The 13716-nt window shown below is 29.9% G+C and overlaps 3 protein-coding genes across 4 annotated transcripts in view; 2 read left to right on the top strand and 1 right to left on the bottom strand.

Moving 5' to 3' along the window:
- Positions 1-3: 3 nt before the first annotated feature.
- LOC122524191 (phytanoyl-CoA dioxygenase domain-containing protein 1 homolog) lies at positions 4-7611 on the bottom strand. The gene is made up of 5 exons (XM_043646320.1): positions 7474-7611; positions 1893-2036; positions 1451-1564; positions 904-1054; positions 4-614 (listed from the first exon to the last, which is right to left on the bottom strand). Exons 1-5 carry the CDS (start codon positions 7492-7494, stop codon positions 196-198), a joined length of 849 nt encoding a protein of 282 aa, XP_043502255.1. The 5' UTR covers positions 7495-7611; the 3' UTR covers positions 4-195.
- The window catches only part of LOC122524190, a 15947-nt gene continuing 4123 nt past the window's right edge, over positions 1893-13716 (top strand). The window contains exons 1-3 of one of the 2 annotated variants that reach the window (XM_043646318.1): positions 1893-2053; positions 4751-4786; positions 5000-5324. The gene's annotated coding sequence lies outside the window, so the exon portion shown is untranslated. Of the gene's footprint in view, positions 2054-4750; positions 4787-4965; positions 5325-13716 lie in introns of those variants that run through there. The other variant, XM_043646317.1, reaches the window with a different exon arrangement.
- The window catches only part of LOC122524186, a 26121-nt gene continuing 24624 nt past the window's right edge, over positions 12220-13716 (top strand). The window contains exon 1 of the mRNA XM_043646300.1: positions 12220-13075. Within this exon, the coding sequence (XP_043502235.1) occupies positions 13025-13075 (51 nt within the window). The 5' untranslated portion in view covers positions 12220-13024. The remainder of the gene's footprint in view (positions 13076-13716) is intronic.

Genomic DNA, 13716 nt, shown 5'->3' with positions numbered 1-13716 from the left:
AAGTGTAGAAGAACGTCATTCGAATATATTTTAATTTTGTCTTATAATTTTTAGTTAAACATAAAAAATAAGCAGAAAAACTAATTATAAGTTTTAGTTTTGTTCAGCGCTAAGAACAAATAAACGAGCACAGCCTGCCGCGTACGCACATGTTTATAAATATTTCATTGTTTATTTTAAAAATTTGTTATATTTTTAATTTCTATACAATCGTGCAAATCCATTGGCAGGTGGTTGCAACCAATTGTCCTTAGCGTAAATCACCTGTTTAGTTTCGATAACGTGAAAGGTATAAGCATGCCTTGACTTTTCGCTTTTATTTGCATAAGAAAAATGAACCACTTGACCGTGAATTAGTATACAAGTTCCTTTGGTTACCGGAATTGGTCGGAAATTACTTAATGGATAGCAAGGAGATGATTTGTCGTATATCAAAAGTTCTTGGGAATTGGGATCCTTATTTCTGAGGTAACGTCTATGAACATCACTTTTGTGAGAACCTGGAGCAATCCAAAGACAACCATTTTCTTGCGTTGCATCTTCCAATGCGATCCAAAAACCCACCAATTTAACAGGATCTGTATATAAGTATGTTGCATCCTGATGCATAATTACTGTAATTCATAATTATTGTGTATTCATATATGTATAATGATAATATAATATAATATAAATAATAAATTAATTATTTATATTTATTATATACGTTTAAAAATATATATTTTATATTATGTAAATTTATACAAACAAACAAATGTATGATATATTTTTTGTTTGTACTTTCACCTAATGAGAAGAAAAAAAGAAAAGTAATAAAGGGAGAAAATAAATAAAAAATATATAATTTTGAGATTGTACACATAATCGTGAAAAAAAGGATGAAAAAAATGATTATTGCTTTACCTTCCGAACCAATGCCAGGATTTTTATAAATGTACATAGATTGGCACACAGCCGGTTCTATGTAATCCAATTGGAACACAGCCTCTTTTACTCGTTCATCAAATGTGTATTTTTTAAAGGTCGGATGTAACCAATGTAATGCATGACCTACCTAAAAATTAAATATATTAATTAATATATTTTTATAATAAATGTAATGTAACAACGAAATATAGTTGACGAAAAATTATTTATAAATTTATAATTAATTGAAATTATGTATATATATAAAAAAATTGTAAATAATAGGGGAAACTGTTTTATCATCACAAGATGGCATGTTTAGTACTTGGATGTATAAATAATTGCATATTCAAGTGCAATCTGTTAAAACTTGTTCAAGTATTTTACCAACAGATGGCAAGAAGATAGAAAAAATCATAGATCATTGACACGAAGTACCGAAGACTATAATTAAATATTTTTAAATTTTCTTTTTTCAAATATTTGATAGAAATAAGATTTTTTCTAATGAGGAAAGATCGATTATCGAAATATTAAAACTTACTTTGTTTAATGATACTCTAGGATGAACTTTTAAAGTACCGTCGTTTTCTAATGCTTCACTTTCAAAAAATGGACACACTTTGTGCGCACTGTCTAAGAAATATTGATCCTTGCTCTAAAATGTAATAGAAAAAATTTACAATCCAAATAGATCATGGCTTAAAAAAGTTCCTTGGTGAGCCAGAAGTTTTCTTAGGTGATTTAAAAAAATTACTACTCTACATTTTAGATTTATAATTATGCTTGTGTTTTATACTTTAAACTTGTAGTTTTGCAATTTGAGAAAGAAAATGGGTCTACAAAATTTTGGAGAAAAGTAATTACTTTTTAAAATAACCAAGGAACTTTTTTGTTTCATACAGAAACTTTTGATCTATACCGTCATAATTATTTATAATATTATAATATTAAAATAAGAGAAATCTTTATTTTTTTTCTCTTACTTGTTGGGCATTTATCGTATTAAAAATTTTCCTTTCAGTTTCAGGTGGCAAATTCTTCGTGAATTCTTCGCCGCAAAATTTCAACTCGTCCACTTCTTCCGGTTTAAAGAAATCTTCGAGGACGACGTAGCCATTTTTATCGAACTGAAACATTAAATTTTGTAAGTAAAAAAAAAAATATATATATATAATAATAAAAAAAGGTCAAACGAATCAGTTGAAAACAGTAAAACGAGTAAACGTATTGCATCATTTAACGATGTTTTCGATGATGGGTCGCCATCTAATAATAGACTTTGTTTGATAAACCCACATGGAATAGTCGAGTAGTACGCGTAAACATGTCTATTCATGGATTTATTCTTTAGAGTTTCATTCGTATTTTAATTAGACCGTATGATTAACAATGTCGTCATCATCATCATCTTATTATCGTTATTATTATTATTATTATTATCATCATTTTATAGAATTGTTAAAAATATTTTTAGATGGTTCATATCCTTTGAAAAGAATAGTACAAGATTTTATAGTAATTTTTTCTTATTTTTTATTGACTTTATTATAATTTATTATTATAAGGATTGTTTTATCACATTAATTATGGAATAATTATTATTATTATTATTATTATTATTATTTTTTATTTTTCAATATATAAGATATAACTAATATTTATCGTATAATTTTATTATTATTATTATTACTATTATTATATGAATCGGTATTGTTTGAACTATGGAATAGAATCATGGTAACATTTGCATATTCCATGTACCATCTTTATTTTTCTATGGAAAATATGTTTATTAGAATAATAATCTCTATTTAGAGAAACCTAAGACAGAGAGAGAGAGAGAGAGAGAGAGAAAGAGAAAGAAAGAGAGAGTGAGAAAATGAGAAAGAGAAGAGTTAGATCAAGAAGGTCTAGATCACGATCCGTACGACCCGTAGGATAAACAGGATTGGTAAAAATCATGCGAAGCATGTGATTTACTTAGGAAAGAAATGTGAAATGTTTTCTCACTCTTGGAATATCGGTTTTTGAAGTTAAATATAAGCAGTCCGAAGGTTATTCGCCATCGTGGAAAGTTTGTACCTGAAGTGTATTTTATCTCTCTCTCTCTCTCTTTCTCTTTCTTTCTTTATTTCTTTATTTCTTTCTTTCTCTCTTTAAGGGAACTTGGTACTTTCTCCTTCGGTACGAAAGTAAACGAGCAACACGAGAAATGTATTTTAATTCTTTGCGTGTTCGAATCTTCTCTTTCCGTTACTATTTAAATATTAATTTATTCATTTTAAACTTATTCATTCGGCGCGTTAATATTTAATATTTATTTTCATGGTAATATTATACATTTAAAATTTTATCTATTATGTTAACTAATATGAAAAAAAAAAAAAAAAAATAAACAATTATTATTTTAATGTATGTTATACTACGTGGATATATTTTAAAATTAAATGGATAGTTTTAGGGGAAAAGAAAAATAAATACATTAATATATGAAATGAGTATTTAACAAGAAAAAAAAAGATATATAAATATTAAAACTAAATCTTTGCAGTATAATATTGTAATAAAATAAAATTAAAAACATGAAAGATATAAAATAATAATATGCAAGTATTTAAATTATTATTAATCTATATATACAATATTTATATGTAAATAATTTTAAAATATATTTGAAAATGTGAGAGAAAGATAGAGATAGGAAAATAGAAAGAGATTGAAAGAAGAATGGAAAGGTAATTTAGTAGAAACCATCTAGCTAAACGTGATTTATATTAAAGAAGAATATTTTTCTATATTTATTTGAAATTCTCTTCTGTTGAAAACTATCGACAAACTCGTGAATCACTTTAAACGCGAAAGTTAGATATCACGCGAGTTTGATCGCAGCATTATGGTTGCTCGATCGCGAAGGAGCGAGCTTGCAAGCTTCCTTGCCAGCTACCTACCTAGCTAGAACGTTTATTAAACCGATGTCTAACAGAGCGGATTAACTAACTCTAATTAGTTACTAGAGTAGTCATTAATCGCATCGGTAATCAGCAAGAAACGTGCTGTTGTGTATTTCTCTCTTACATTAACCGTTAATTATCTGCCAACAATTTTTTGTTTCCCTATTATGAAAAATAATAATAATAATAATACGATTATTTTCTTTCATTTCTATTTTTATCGTTAATTAAAATATTCCTAATTTTTATTATTATTTTACTTTTTCCTTTTTTGTAGAGAGGGTATAAAAACAAATACGCGAAATGTAAATTTAAAAAATGTGTTCCCTTAAAAGAAACGTAATAGTCGAAAAGCATATCTTTTTTAGATCAGAGCTCGCACATATATATTAACACATTCGTAATGCACTTTTTCTAATAGAAATCGTATAACGTCGAAATACATAATTTAAATTTATATATATTTATTATTTTGCAAAAATAAATAGCTATCAGATTGAATTGAAAATCTTTGATAATTGCATTGAAAAAATTATACATTATATGTAATGAGATAATGTAATTTTTAATATATTCCCAAAAATTTTCTTTTTACCGATAGATTAATTTAAAAGTTATAACACTTTATTCTTTTTTTTTGTTTTCTGATGTAATGCGATTTAAACAAAACAAAAAAAGCTGTCACATTTAAAATTGGGCTCGAAATATCTCGACGTGTTAAAATAATATTTGTATCAAAATTTTTAAATGCGAAAGAAAAATAAATAGAAAGAGAGAGATAGAGATATAGATAAATAGAACTGGAAAGCAAAAGAGAGAGGGAGAGAGAGAGAGAATGAAAGAAACGATATCATTAATAACGTCATATACGTTCTTTACTCTCGTTTCAGGCTTCCCACATCAGAGAGCACATTGTATCCTTTGTGGTATGGCGGGGCTTCCGAGGGTCCCACTTCCGGCGTGGCAAATACGATCTCCCCCTCCCTCTCTTTTATCTTTTCTTTCCTTTTTCACCTTTTCAATCCATCCTTCTATTTTCTCTCTCTCTCTCTTTCTCTCACTCTCTCTCCCTATCCTTTTTTTTCTTTTCACGAATTACGGGTCCTCTCAGTTCGTTCTTTTTCCCCGTGTGCTTTTAGAATAGTGCACCGAGCTTCGCCGACTGCACGCGAATTCTTTCTCGTCAAAGGGATGGTGGAAACGCGAGAAGTGAGAAAAAGAGAGACAGAAAGGAAGAAAGTGAGAAAAGAGAGGAGGTTGAGGATGAGGATGAAGATGAGGAGGAGGGCTGGACGGTCGAGGGAAGGAAAGGGGAAGGAAAGGGGAAGGAAAGTGGAAGATCATGAAAGTTCAAAATAGTCAGGGCCGACAGGTGGGTGGTGGTACGTTGCTACGTCATCCTCGTCGACGTGTCCTCGTTCATGCTTTTCGAAAATTTCATCGTTCGTGGAACATGCAAAACGGGTGAGTCAAGCGTGGGTATATGAATCGACGAATAAGAATAGAGAAACATATGCGAATAACGTGGGCGAACGTTTGTCATTTTCTTTTCAGTTTAAACTCAATGGATCGCGTATGTATTCAATGTAGAGAGAAAATAAGATATTCTTTATTTTATTCTAGTTTATTTTTTTTACTATTTTATAAGGTTTCAAAAATTCTGTTAGTATATATATATGTTTGTTTGATTAAAAATAAGATATTTTCGGTGAATATTACTTTTCCTTTTGAAGAATTTCTTATTTTCGTGAAATGTTATAAAATGATTAAAAGTAATGACATTGAATGTAGAAATTGAATTCCAAATTTAAATTTGATCATTTGAATCATTTATTGTATTTTTAGTATTAGTATTTTATAGAAAGAGATAGACTCTGTCGAATGAACACATCATACATAAAATAGTAGTTAAATTTAATTAAACTACATGCATTAAGAATTCTAAGAAAAAATTTGACAGTGTAGAGAAAGTATGTTAGTATTAAAATAATTATACAAAAGTGTATTACGTTGGATAGAATAATACATAATGTATGAAATCAGAATATACCTAAATTAGAGGAAGTTAATTAGGATAGTTTAGTTTGAATTAGATAGATAATATTCTTTTTCATCTCGTAACATATATAAAAATTTCTAATTATTATTATATTTTATATTGATGGCAAATTAATTGAAAAAAAAAAATATATTCTACTCTTTACAAAAATTAATATCTCTTTTAATAAAAAAAAAAGAATTTAAAATAACCGAACACAAGTAATTAATAAATAATATTAGTAAAAATATAAAATAAAAATATAAAACAACATTCGTTTATCGTATATGCATGAATGCTCATATATAATATAATAAATATTATTCTTTATAATTATTATTCTAATATTTAATTGTCTACGATAGAGAGAACTTTCTCCATTTCCTATTTTTTGTTTAACTTTCTTATGTTAAAAAGTATAAGATACTTAAAAGTTTCATTTAGTTGATCGAACGAAGCACGAACGTCGTTCTCTATCCTTATCTATAATTGTCTCCCACGGTGTCAGATCTATTTCTATCGGCATGGCTCACGTTCAAAAGAGCTACGAAAAGTTTTATTCTCAACGGCATTTATTTTTCCTATCTTCTTTACTCTATTTGAATATCGTTGCTCCGTTCGTACATATTCATATCTACGATTCTATTTGGAAACGATTAAACGTCAATTGATCTTTCTGTTTTTTACGTTTAGAATTTTTTCAAAGTAGCTAGCAGTATTGCGCAATCAATGAAATATTCTTCCGTGCTCAGTTATCACGTATTTGTGTGCGCGTGTGTCACATTGTGTATGCGCGTGTGCACGTACACGTGACGTGTAAGATAAACTTTTATTTTTATCTTTATCTCTTTCTCTCTTTTTTATTGTTTCCTTTTCCATTGCGTTTAAAATCGTTGTTTCGTTAAATTTAAAAAAATTGTATAGAAAAACATATCAAAGGTCGAGTTTAATCGTAAATTTCATTTACATTTACTTGATAAAATGAATTAGAATGTAAATGTAAACGTGTTAGAATAACATTTTCCTCGACTTCGATTATGTCCTCCACTTTTTCTGTTCAGTACAAATTAGTTTATATGAAATTTTAATAATAGATAAAATAGATTTAAAAAAGAAAATTAGAAAGATGCGTAAGGTATAATTAAATTAACAAAATTTCCAATAAAAAAAAAACAGAAAGAGGAAGAGAATACAACTGGGATAAAATTAGAATGAAAAAAAATAGAAAAAAAAAGATGAGAAAAGCTGTCAAAGGATTGGGAAGCACGTGTCGCGTTGAGACGAGCGCGGGAAAATTTGAATGAAAATATGAAGATAGATATGACGTCGATGATGACGTAGCAATGGACGAGTATAAAAGAAGAGGTAAAAGTAGAAGTAGAAGGAGTGAACGAGAAAGAGGATGAGGAAGAGGAGGAGAAGGAAGAAGAGGGGGGGGAGGCAGAGAGAAGGAGTAGAAGAAGTTAGTAAAGAGAGTCAGAGAGAGACAGAGAGAAACAGAGAGAGAGAGAGAGAAGGAGTAGAAGAAGTTAATAAAGAGAAAGAGAGAGAAAGAGAGAGAAACTGTTAACTTACCTGAGTACGGATATCCTTCATGCTGGCGTGTTAAATCGATCGTGCGTTTCGCTTAGTGATCTTTCACTCTCTTTCCTTACGCGGTTTCCTGTTCGTTTGTTGAAAGGAGTATCTTCTCTCGAATAAGAGAGAAAGAGAGAGAGAGATATCACGAGAACACGTCCGCGAGCGAGTACTCCTACGAAATGACTAGGTGAGCGCGCTCGCTCAACTCAAGAGACCCGGCCTCCGGACTACGGCCTTATCGAGAAAGAGAGAGAGGGATGACTGAGGGACAGAGAGAGAGAAAGAGAGAGATGAGTGAGAGTGAGCATTTGCACGCATTCGATGTAACACGTAACGTTTCTTCGAGGAACCACCTGTAAGGATGCATCTTTTGATACGTGGGTGTTGAAGGATGATTAGTATGTTCGAAAATAGATTATTATAGAACGTGTCGTTTGTTAGTTATATTATTTTTTGATATTTAGATGCCTTACGGGTGATTTTTTTTTCTTTATTATGTCTTTTTTTGTCTAAGGTAATTGCACGGAATATTTTTCGAGATGATAAAATATAATATATTTAATTTATGAACATTCAACTTATATTTATATTTATTGTTAGAAATTTAGTTTTACTATGATAAATGATGATCGTCGTTCTATCTCTTTCCTTTCTTTTTTTATCCTTCACAAGGATCGTTCACTCGTATTACGCGTGGGAACATAGAAAAAGATCGTGGACCGTATCTCCTAGAAAAGTTTTTCAGAATTGTTTCTCTTTTTTTTTTGTCTTTCCTTTTGGTTTGTTTCTTTTTTTTTATTTTTTTTTGCGAACTCCAATCCACGTATCGATTTGTCTGTTCGCTATCACCGATGTCCGTTCGCACCGGAAGCGCTTCCGTTTTCGAAACTCAACAGCTCCGAGCCTAAGTGTAAAGTAGAACTGTTGGAAATCGTGGTTTCGAAAGTTTCTACAATTTATTTTATTTTTGTTTTTTTACTTTTTCATTTATTTCCTTTCACTTTATTTTCCATTTTCATCGAAGTACGCGCGAAGTAGTACTTATGTTTCTTTTTGCTATACTTTTCTTTTCTTTTTTACAATAGAATAAGAAAATAAAACGACATTCTAACTCGTACAGGTATCAATTTGCCATTAAATAACGTGTCATCTTTCTTTTTTAATCCTTTTTTTTCTTTATCCTTATTTTTCTTTTTTTTCTTTTTTATTTATTTACCAAACCGAAGAATATTTTCACAAGTCCCAACGAGAATTCGCAGTATCCGTTTCGAAGGTTTATCTTTCACAGTCACGTTGCAGTAGGAATTGGCTCTTGCGTTTCTCGGGATGCGTTAAAAGTCGAAAGACCAACACGATCGACGACGAGTATAAAGTTTGCAACATCCACGAAACGGCAGGGGCCAGAGATCGTTTGACTTTTGGCCAAATCGAGCTTATTGTTAGTTAATTATACTTTCTCTGTAACGCGACACTTTGCTTAGTTTATTTTTTTATATTTATAACCTACGATTAAGATATTCGCATATTCTCGATCGTATCATATTCGGAATAATTAACTAACGATAAGTCTTATTTCCCCGCGTTTTTTTACATATTTTTTTTTCCGACCATTTTACATTCGCAAATTTTTCGTTTAATCGTATTCGTTATCTCTCTTACGATTAATTTTAAATCAAATATTGTATCGTCTATTTATCTAATTATCCTCCTATTTTTCCCTATCAATATATTTATAAATATTTGATTCTCCTTTTCTTTTTTCCGTTAACACGAGAGTTGTTGAACACAAACAAATAGACAAATAATTTCCATCCCTAAAAATTAATTACATACATAATATTATCTAATTCGGCACAGTTATTTATCTTATCTTTCAATATTCGAATTATTTATTATCTCGAAATAATATTTTTTTCTACGTCGAATTTAAATTCACGAAGACGTAAAAGCATCATCCTCACCGTCGACACACATACATACAACACACATCTGCATTTAATACGCCTCTGCACCGATGGATAAGCCGATCGAGGGCCATCCATTGGCGCACCCATACGCATTGCTTTTACGACTGGGAGACACGCGAATCGAGTGAGAAAAAGAGAGACAAAATATGACAGAGTTTGTGTGTGTGAGAGAGACAGAGAGAGATAGATAGATAGATAGAACGGAAACGTCTATATTTCTTCGCTTTAATTCCAGTGTGCGCGAAACCTTATCTCGTGGTACATCCATATTTATCGACTTTATTCGAAACGAACAAACCGAACCGCGGCGTGTAACTCAAATCGATCATTTGACTTTCATATCCCTTTTGGCCCGTCTCTCTCTCTCTCTCTCCCTCTTTTTCTCTTTTTTTCTCTTTTTTTTTCCTTTTTTTTCTGTTTCTCTTTCTATCATCCCTCTCACTCTATCATCGTGTGCCCTCGTGTTAGCTGTACCAGTGCTGCAGAGGCCAATAAAATAAAATTAAATAGACCCCGTCGAACAAAATCAAATAATCGTCCTAGATATTCTTTTTCTTTTTTTTGTTTTTTCTTTTCCTTTTCTTTTTCTTTTATTTCTTGCCTATTTCGTTTTCTTCTTCCTCTTTACTTTTCTCAGATAGGAAGAGTTAAAATTTCGAACGAAAATTCTCTATGAACGAATTGTCGATACACATGGATGATTATTTTTCAATACTAATGAGAGAAAAGAACAAAATATAAGAAATAATAATCACGATGTTTCTATGGTTTTTGGAATAAATTTCAATCATTTTATTTTTCAATTGGACAATTTTTCCAATGTATTTTAAAATTCCAATACGAATTTACGTACGTCACACGTTATCAAAAAAAAAAAAAAACTAAATATAAAAAATAATAACAAAACAACGCAATCTAAAATCTATTACAAATTATATAATTACAAATCTTATCCAAAGTATTTCGCATTTTAAGATCAACTTTAGTAATCATTATCTTTGAAAAACAACGAGCTATGATGTTTCCTTAAAATATAAAAAGTAATGTTGACACTAGCCAACTTGGTCAATCCCGTTTATCTCCATTTTTCTATTTCTTTATTTCTTTATATTATTTCCTTAGTCGATTTGTTTTATACTCTCGCTTGCTTGTCCTTTTCTTTTCCTACATTCAACTTATTCACCCTCTTTCCCCACTCTACTTCGGACGATTCTTCATTAGATAATCTTATCTAGTTAACCGTTTTCTACCGGTTCTTCTATCATCTTTCACCCCCTTTTTCCCCCTTTTGCTTCACCCCCACTGCCTCGTCGTTCCAACTCTAGTAGAAATTATGAGCAAAGAACAAAAAATAAAAGTCCTTCTTTTCTTTCCGCGATAACGAGACTCATTTTTTTTCTTTCTCTCTTTTTTCCTTTTTTTATTCCTCTTATTTTTTTTTTTTTTTCTTTCTTTTTTTCCTTAGGGTACAACAATTTCGTTATTTTATTTCTACTTGTTTTTGTTATTTTTTTTTTTCAAAGATGGAATCGAATTTATCCGTAGAGATTGCTACAATATTAATAATAATAATAATGCTTAGTAATGATAATAATGTATTTGTATTAAGTGATTAAGCGAATACACGTGTACATCAATGTTTTCCTTCACTGATTCCACGTGTTTGGTGCACGTGCAACTAAATGGATCACGCGTACATTACTCAATTATTCGCTGACTTATTTCATCAAAATCCGGTATATGATGTATCGTTGCTGACATATTTACTTCCATTGATGAATCTTCTTTATTTTAGATCAAAACGTAAATAATGATCTAAATTATTTGTTTAAAATATACAAAAAAAAGTAAGGTTTTTAATTGACGATTAAAATAAATGTAAAAGTAAACCGCATAATCTCAATATCGTTATTTGATATTAAAAATATATTAATTAAAAATATATAATCAATTGTCGTTAAATATTATTACAAATAGATTTATGTATCATATGCGAAGTTTTATATTTCGAAAAAAATTAGGAAGCAAAAATGTTGGAACATTTTTTTAGAAACTTATGTTGCAATTTATTAATTAGATTGTTTTCTTGGAAATGTTTCCAAAATAATTTAAATAAGACATCTTTGTTATCTAATTAACGATATATTTATACTTTTATGTGTGTGTGTGTGTGTGTGTGTGCACGCGTACACAACGCGCGTGTATTAAATCAACGGTAGTTGGCTTCATTGACCTCTGGGTTATTGGTAATGATAGTGAGTAACACGTGTTACCCTCCTCCACCTCGCCATACTCCTCATCTTCATTCTCATCTTCAGCTTTATTATTCGTGCTCAGCTATTTTTGTTATTTTTTGTTTTTTATTTTTTTTTGCCTCCAGCCGTCCGTTCTTCTCGACCAATATGAAATCACTTTTTTTTACGTAACCTATTTATTTTCTTTCAAAAAATTATTATTAGCAAATTTGACCAAGTATAACCAACGTTTTCTTAAATAACATTTTCATTACACATTAGCTTGTTCCACGCTAAGCCTTTTTTTTCCAAATTTCTAGAATAAATTAATAAACTTACGCATTATTTGTGTGTATATATATTCTTTATATTTTTATAAATTATACTTTAAAGTAGGAATAATTTTAATATAATAAAAAAAATATCATACAATAAATATTCCTAATTTTGTTTGATTTAATCCAGTTATAATCGATAGTACAATTATGCGTATACACGTAGTAATAATTTTTGGATTTTAAGTAAGAAACAAAAGTATAGTAAATTTGAATAGACTCGATGTTGTTTTTTTTCTTTTTCAATCAAATCAAATTTGATAATAGAAAGCATAGGAGAAGGCAACCTATCAGTATCGAATGATTTTCTTCCAAGCATGTTAAGAAGTTTAACGTTTGGTGACGTAGTCATATCATGGTAACACAAATAAGGAAAGACGTTTGGTGTGGTAGGGACCTGAAACGATGCTTGTTTTCATCTCTTTCGACGTATCCAGAGTTCTCTCGCAATAGTAGTACGATCGACGCCAACGTGAATGCTCTTCTATAAGTGCTCTTAAGGAGAAAAAGATTATCGCATTTTTTACATTTAATTGTGAAGAATTTTCATCCCTTAAAAGCTAGCTGCTTCCTCAATTCTTCTATTCCATTAAGAAGTCATTTTGTTTTTTTTCTTTTTTCTTTTTATTTGATTTATTTCAGAACGTCAACAAGTATTACGAATTGTTAATCGTAATTTAGTGTCTTTTTTTTTCTTTTCTTATTTTGTTGGAATTTTGTTTCGTAAATAAATCTTCGTCGATCGACGATTATTAATATTTTATAATTTTCAATTCCCCCCCCCGTATAGTAATTAATTGAAAAATTAAAATATTTTTTTTTGGGGAGAAAATTGTTTTAAATTGATCGTTTGGATTACTTTTTCGTTGGTGTCGACTGTCGAAGACTAATACGTCGCGAGATTAATTATTTGTGAGAAGAGAAGGAGGCCGAAGGCTGAGAGAAAAGAAAATAGGAAAGAAAAAAGAGGGTGTAAAAAAAGCGATTAGACACGTTTTGGCAGTGCCGGATGAGAGAATCGATGAAGAGCACTTTAATCTTGCCGTTGGAGAATCACAAGGTAAGGGAAATTAAATAAACTCGGAAAAATACAAAAAAAAAAGAAACATTTATAATTTTTTAATGTAATTCGTATGAAAGGAGGAAGAATTTTCTAAGGTTTTTTTTTTTTCGTATTTGGATGAATGGTTTAGATCTAACAAGTTGGATTAGATCCCAGTCTCGTATTCTCTCTTGATCTTGACATTTTTCGAGAACATTTATTATGTTTCGCGTGAAAAATGCTGACGGAATCTTAGGTCGTTTATTTTGAAAATGATTATATTTGTGTTCATTAATTTATCGAAACGCGAAATTAGTTGGTCGTAATTTTCTACCGAAATTACGAGATTCCCAATTGTAGCGACTTTTATTGTATTTTTGGTTATATTTATCGCTTGTTCAAATTTATAGGAAACACATAAGTATCGTCGAGTTGGAAATTCAAAATTCGTGACTCGTAATTTTCATTTGAAATGCGAAACAGTAGATTCGCGTTAAATCGTCTAGCGACTCGAATTTTATAAATTTTATTTTTTCGTTAATACTTATCGTAATTCACGGAATTGAGAATTTATTTTCTTTCTCCTTTTTTTAATTATAAAAAATCCAACAGGAAATTAAAAAAATTTCAGTATTCCATAATTTAGATTGAAAATACGA

Source organism: Polistes fuscatus, unplaced genomic scaffold (genome assembly GCF_010416935.1).
Source record: "Polistes fuscatus isolate 324 unplaced genomic scaffold, CU_Pfus_HIC Scaffold7, whole genome shotgun sequence".
Taxonomy (NCBI): Eukaryota; Metazoa; Arthropoda; class Insecta; order Hymenoptera; family Vespidae; genus Polistes; species Polistes fuscatus.
Note: the sequence above shows the minus strand (reverse complement) of the source record. Positions and strands in the feature narration are given on the sequence as shown.

Bases quoted from the DNA above. Each gene is read 5' to 3' on its own strand.
- LOC122524191 (XM_043646320.1), bottom strand. From the start codon at position 7,494: ATGAAGGATATCCGTACTCAG. The intron at 1,565-1,892 runs GTAAGAGAAAAA...ATTACATTTTAG, and splicing joins ATACGATAAATGCCCAACAA to AGCAAGGATCAATATTTCTT. The intron at 615-903 runs GTAAAGCAATAA...TATGAATTACAG, and splicing joins TCCTGGCATTGGTTCGGAAG to TAATTATGCATCAGGATGCA.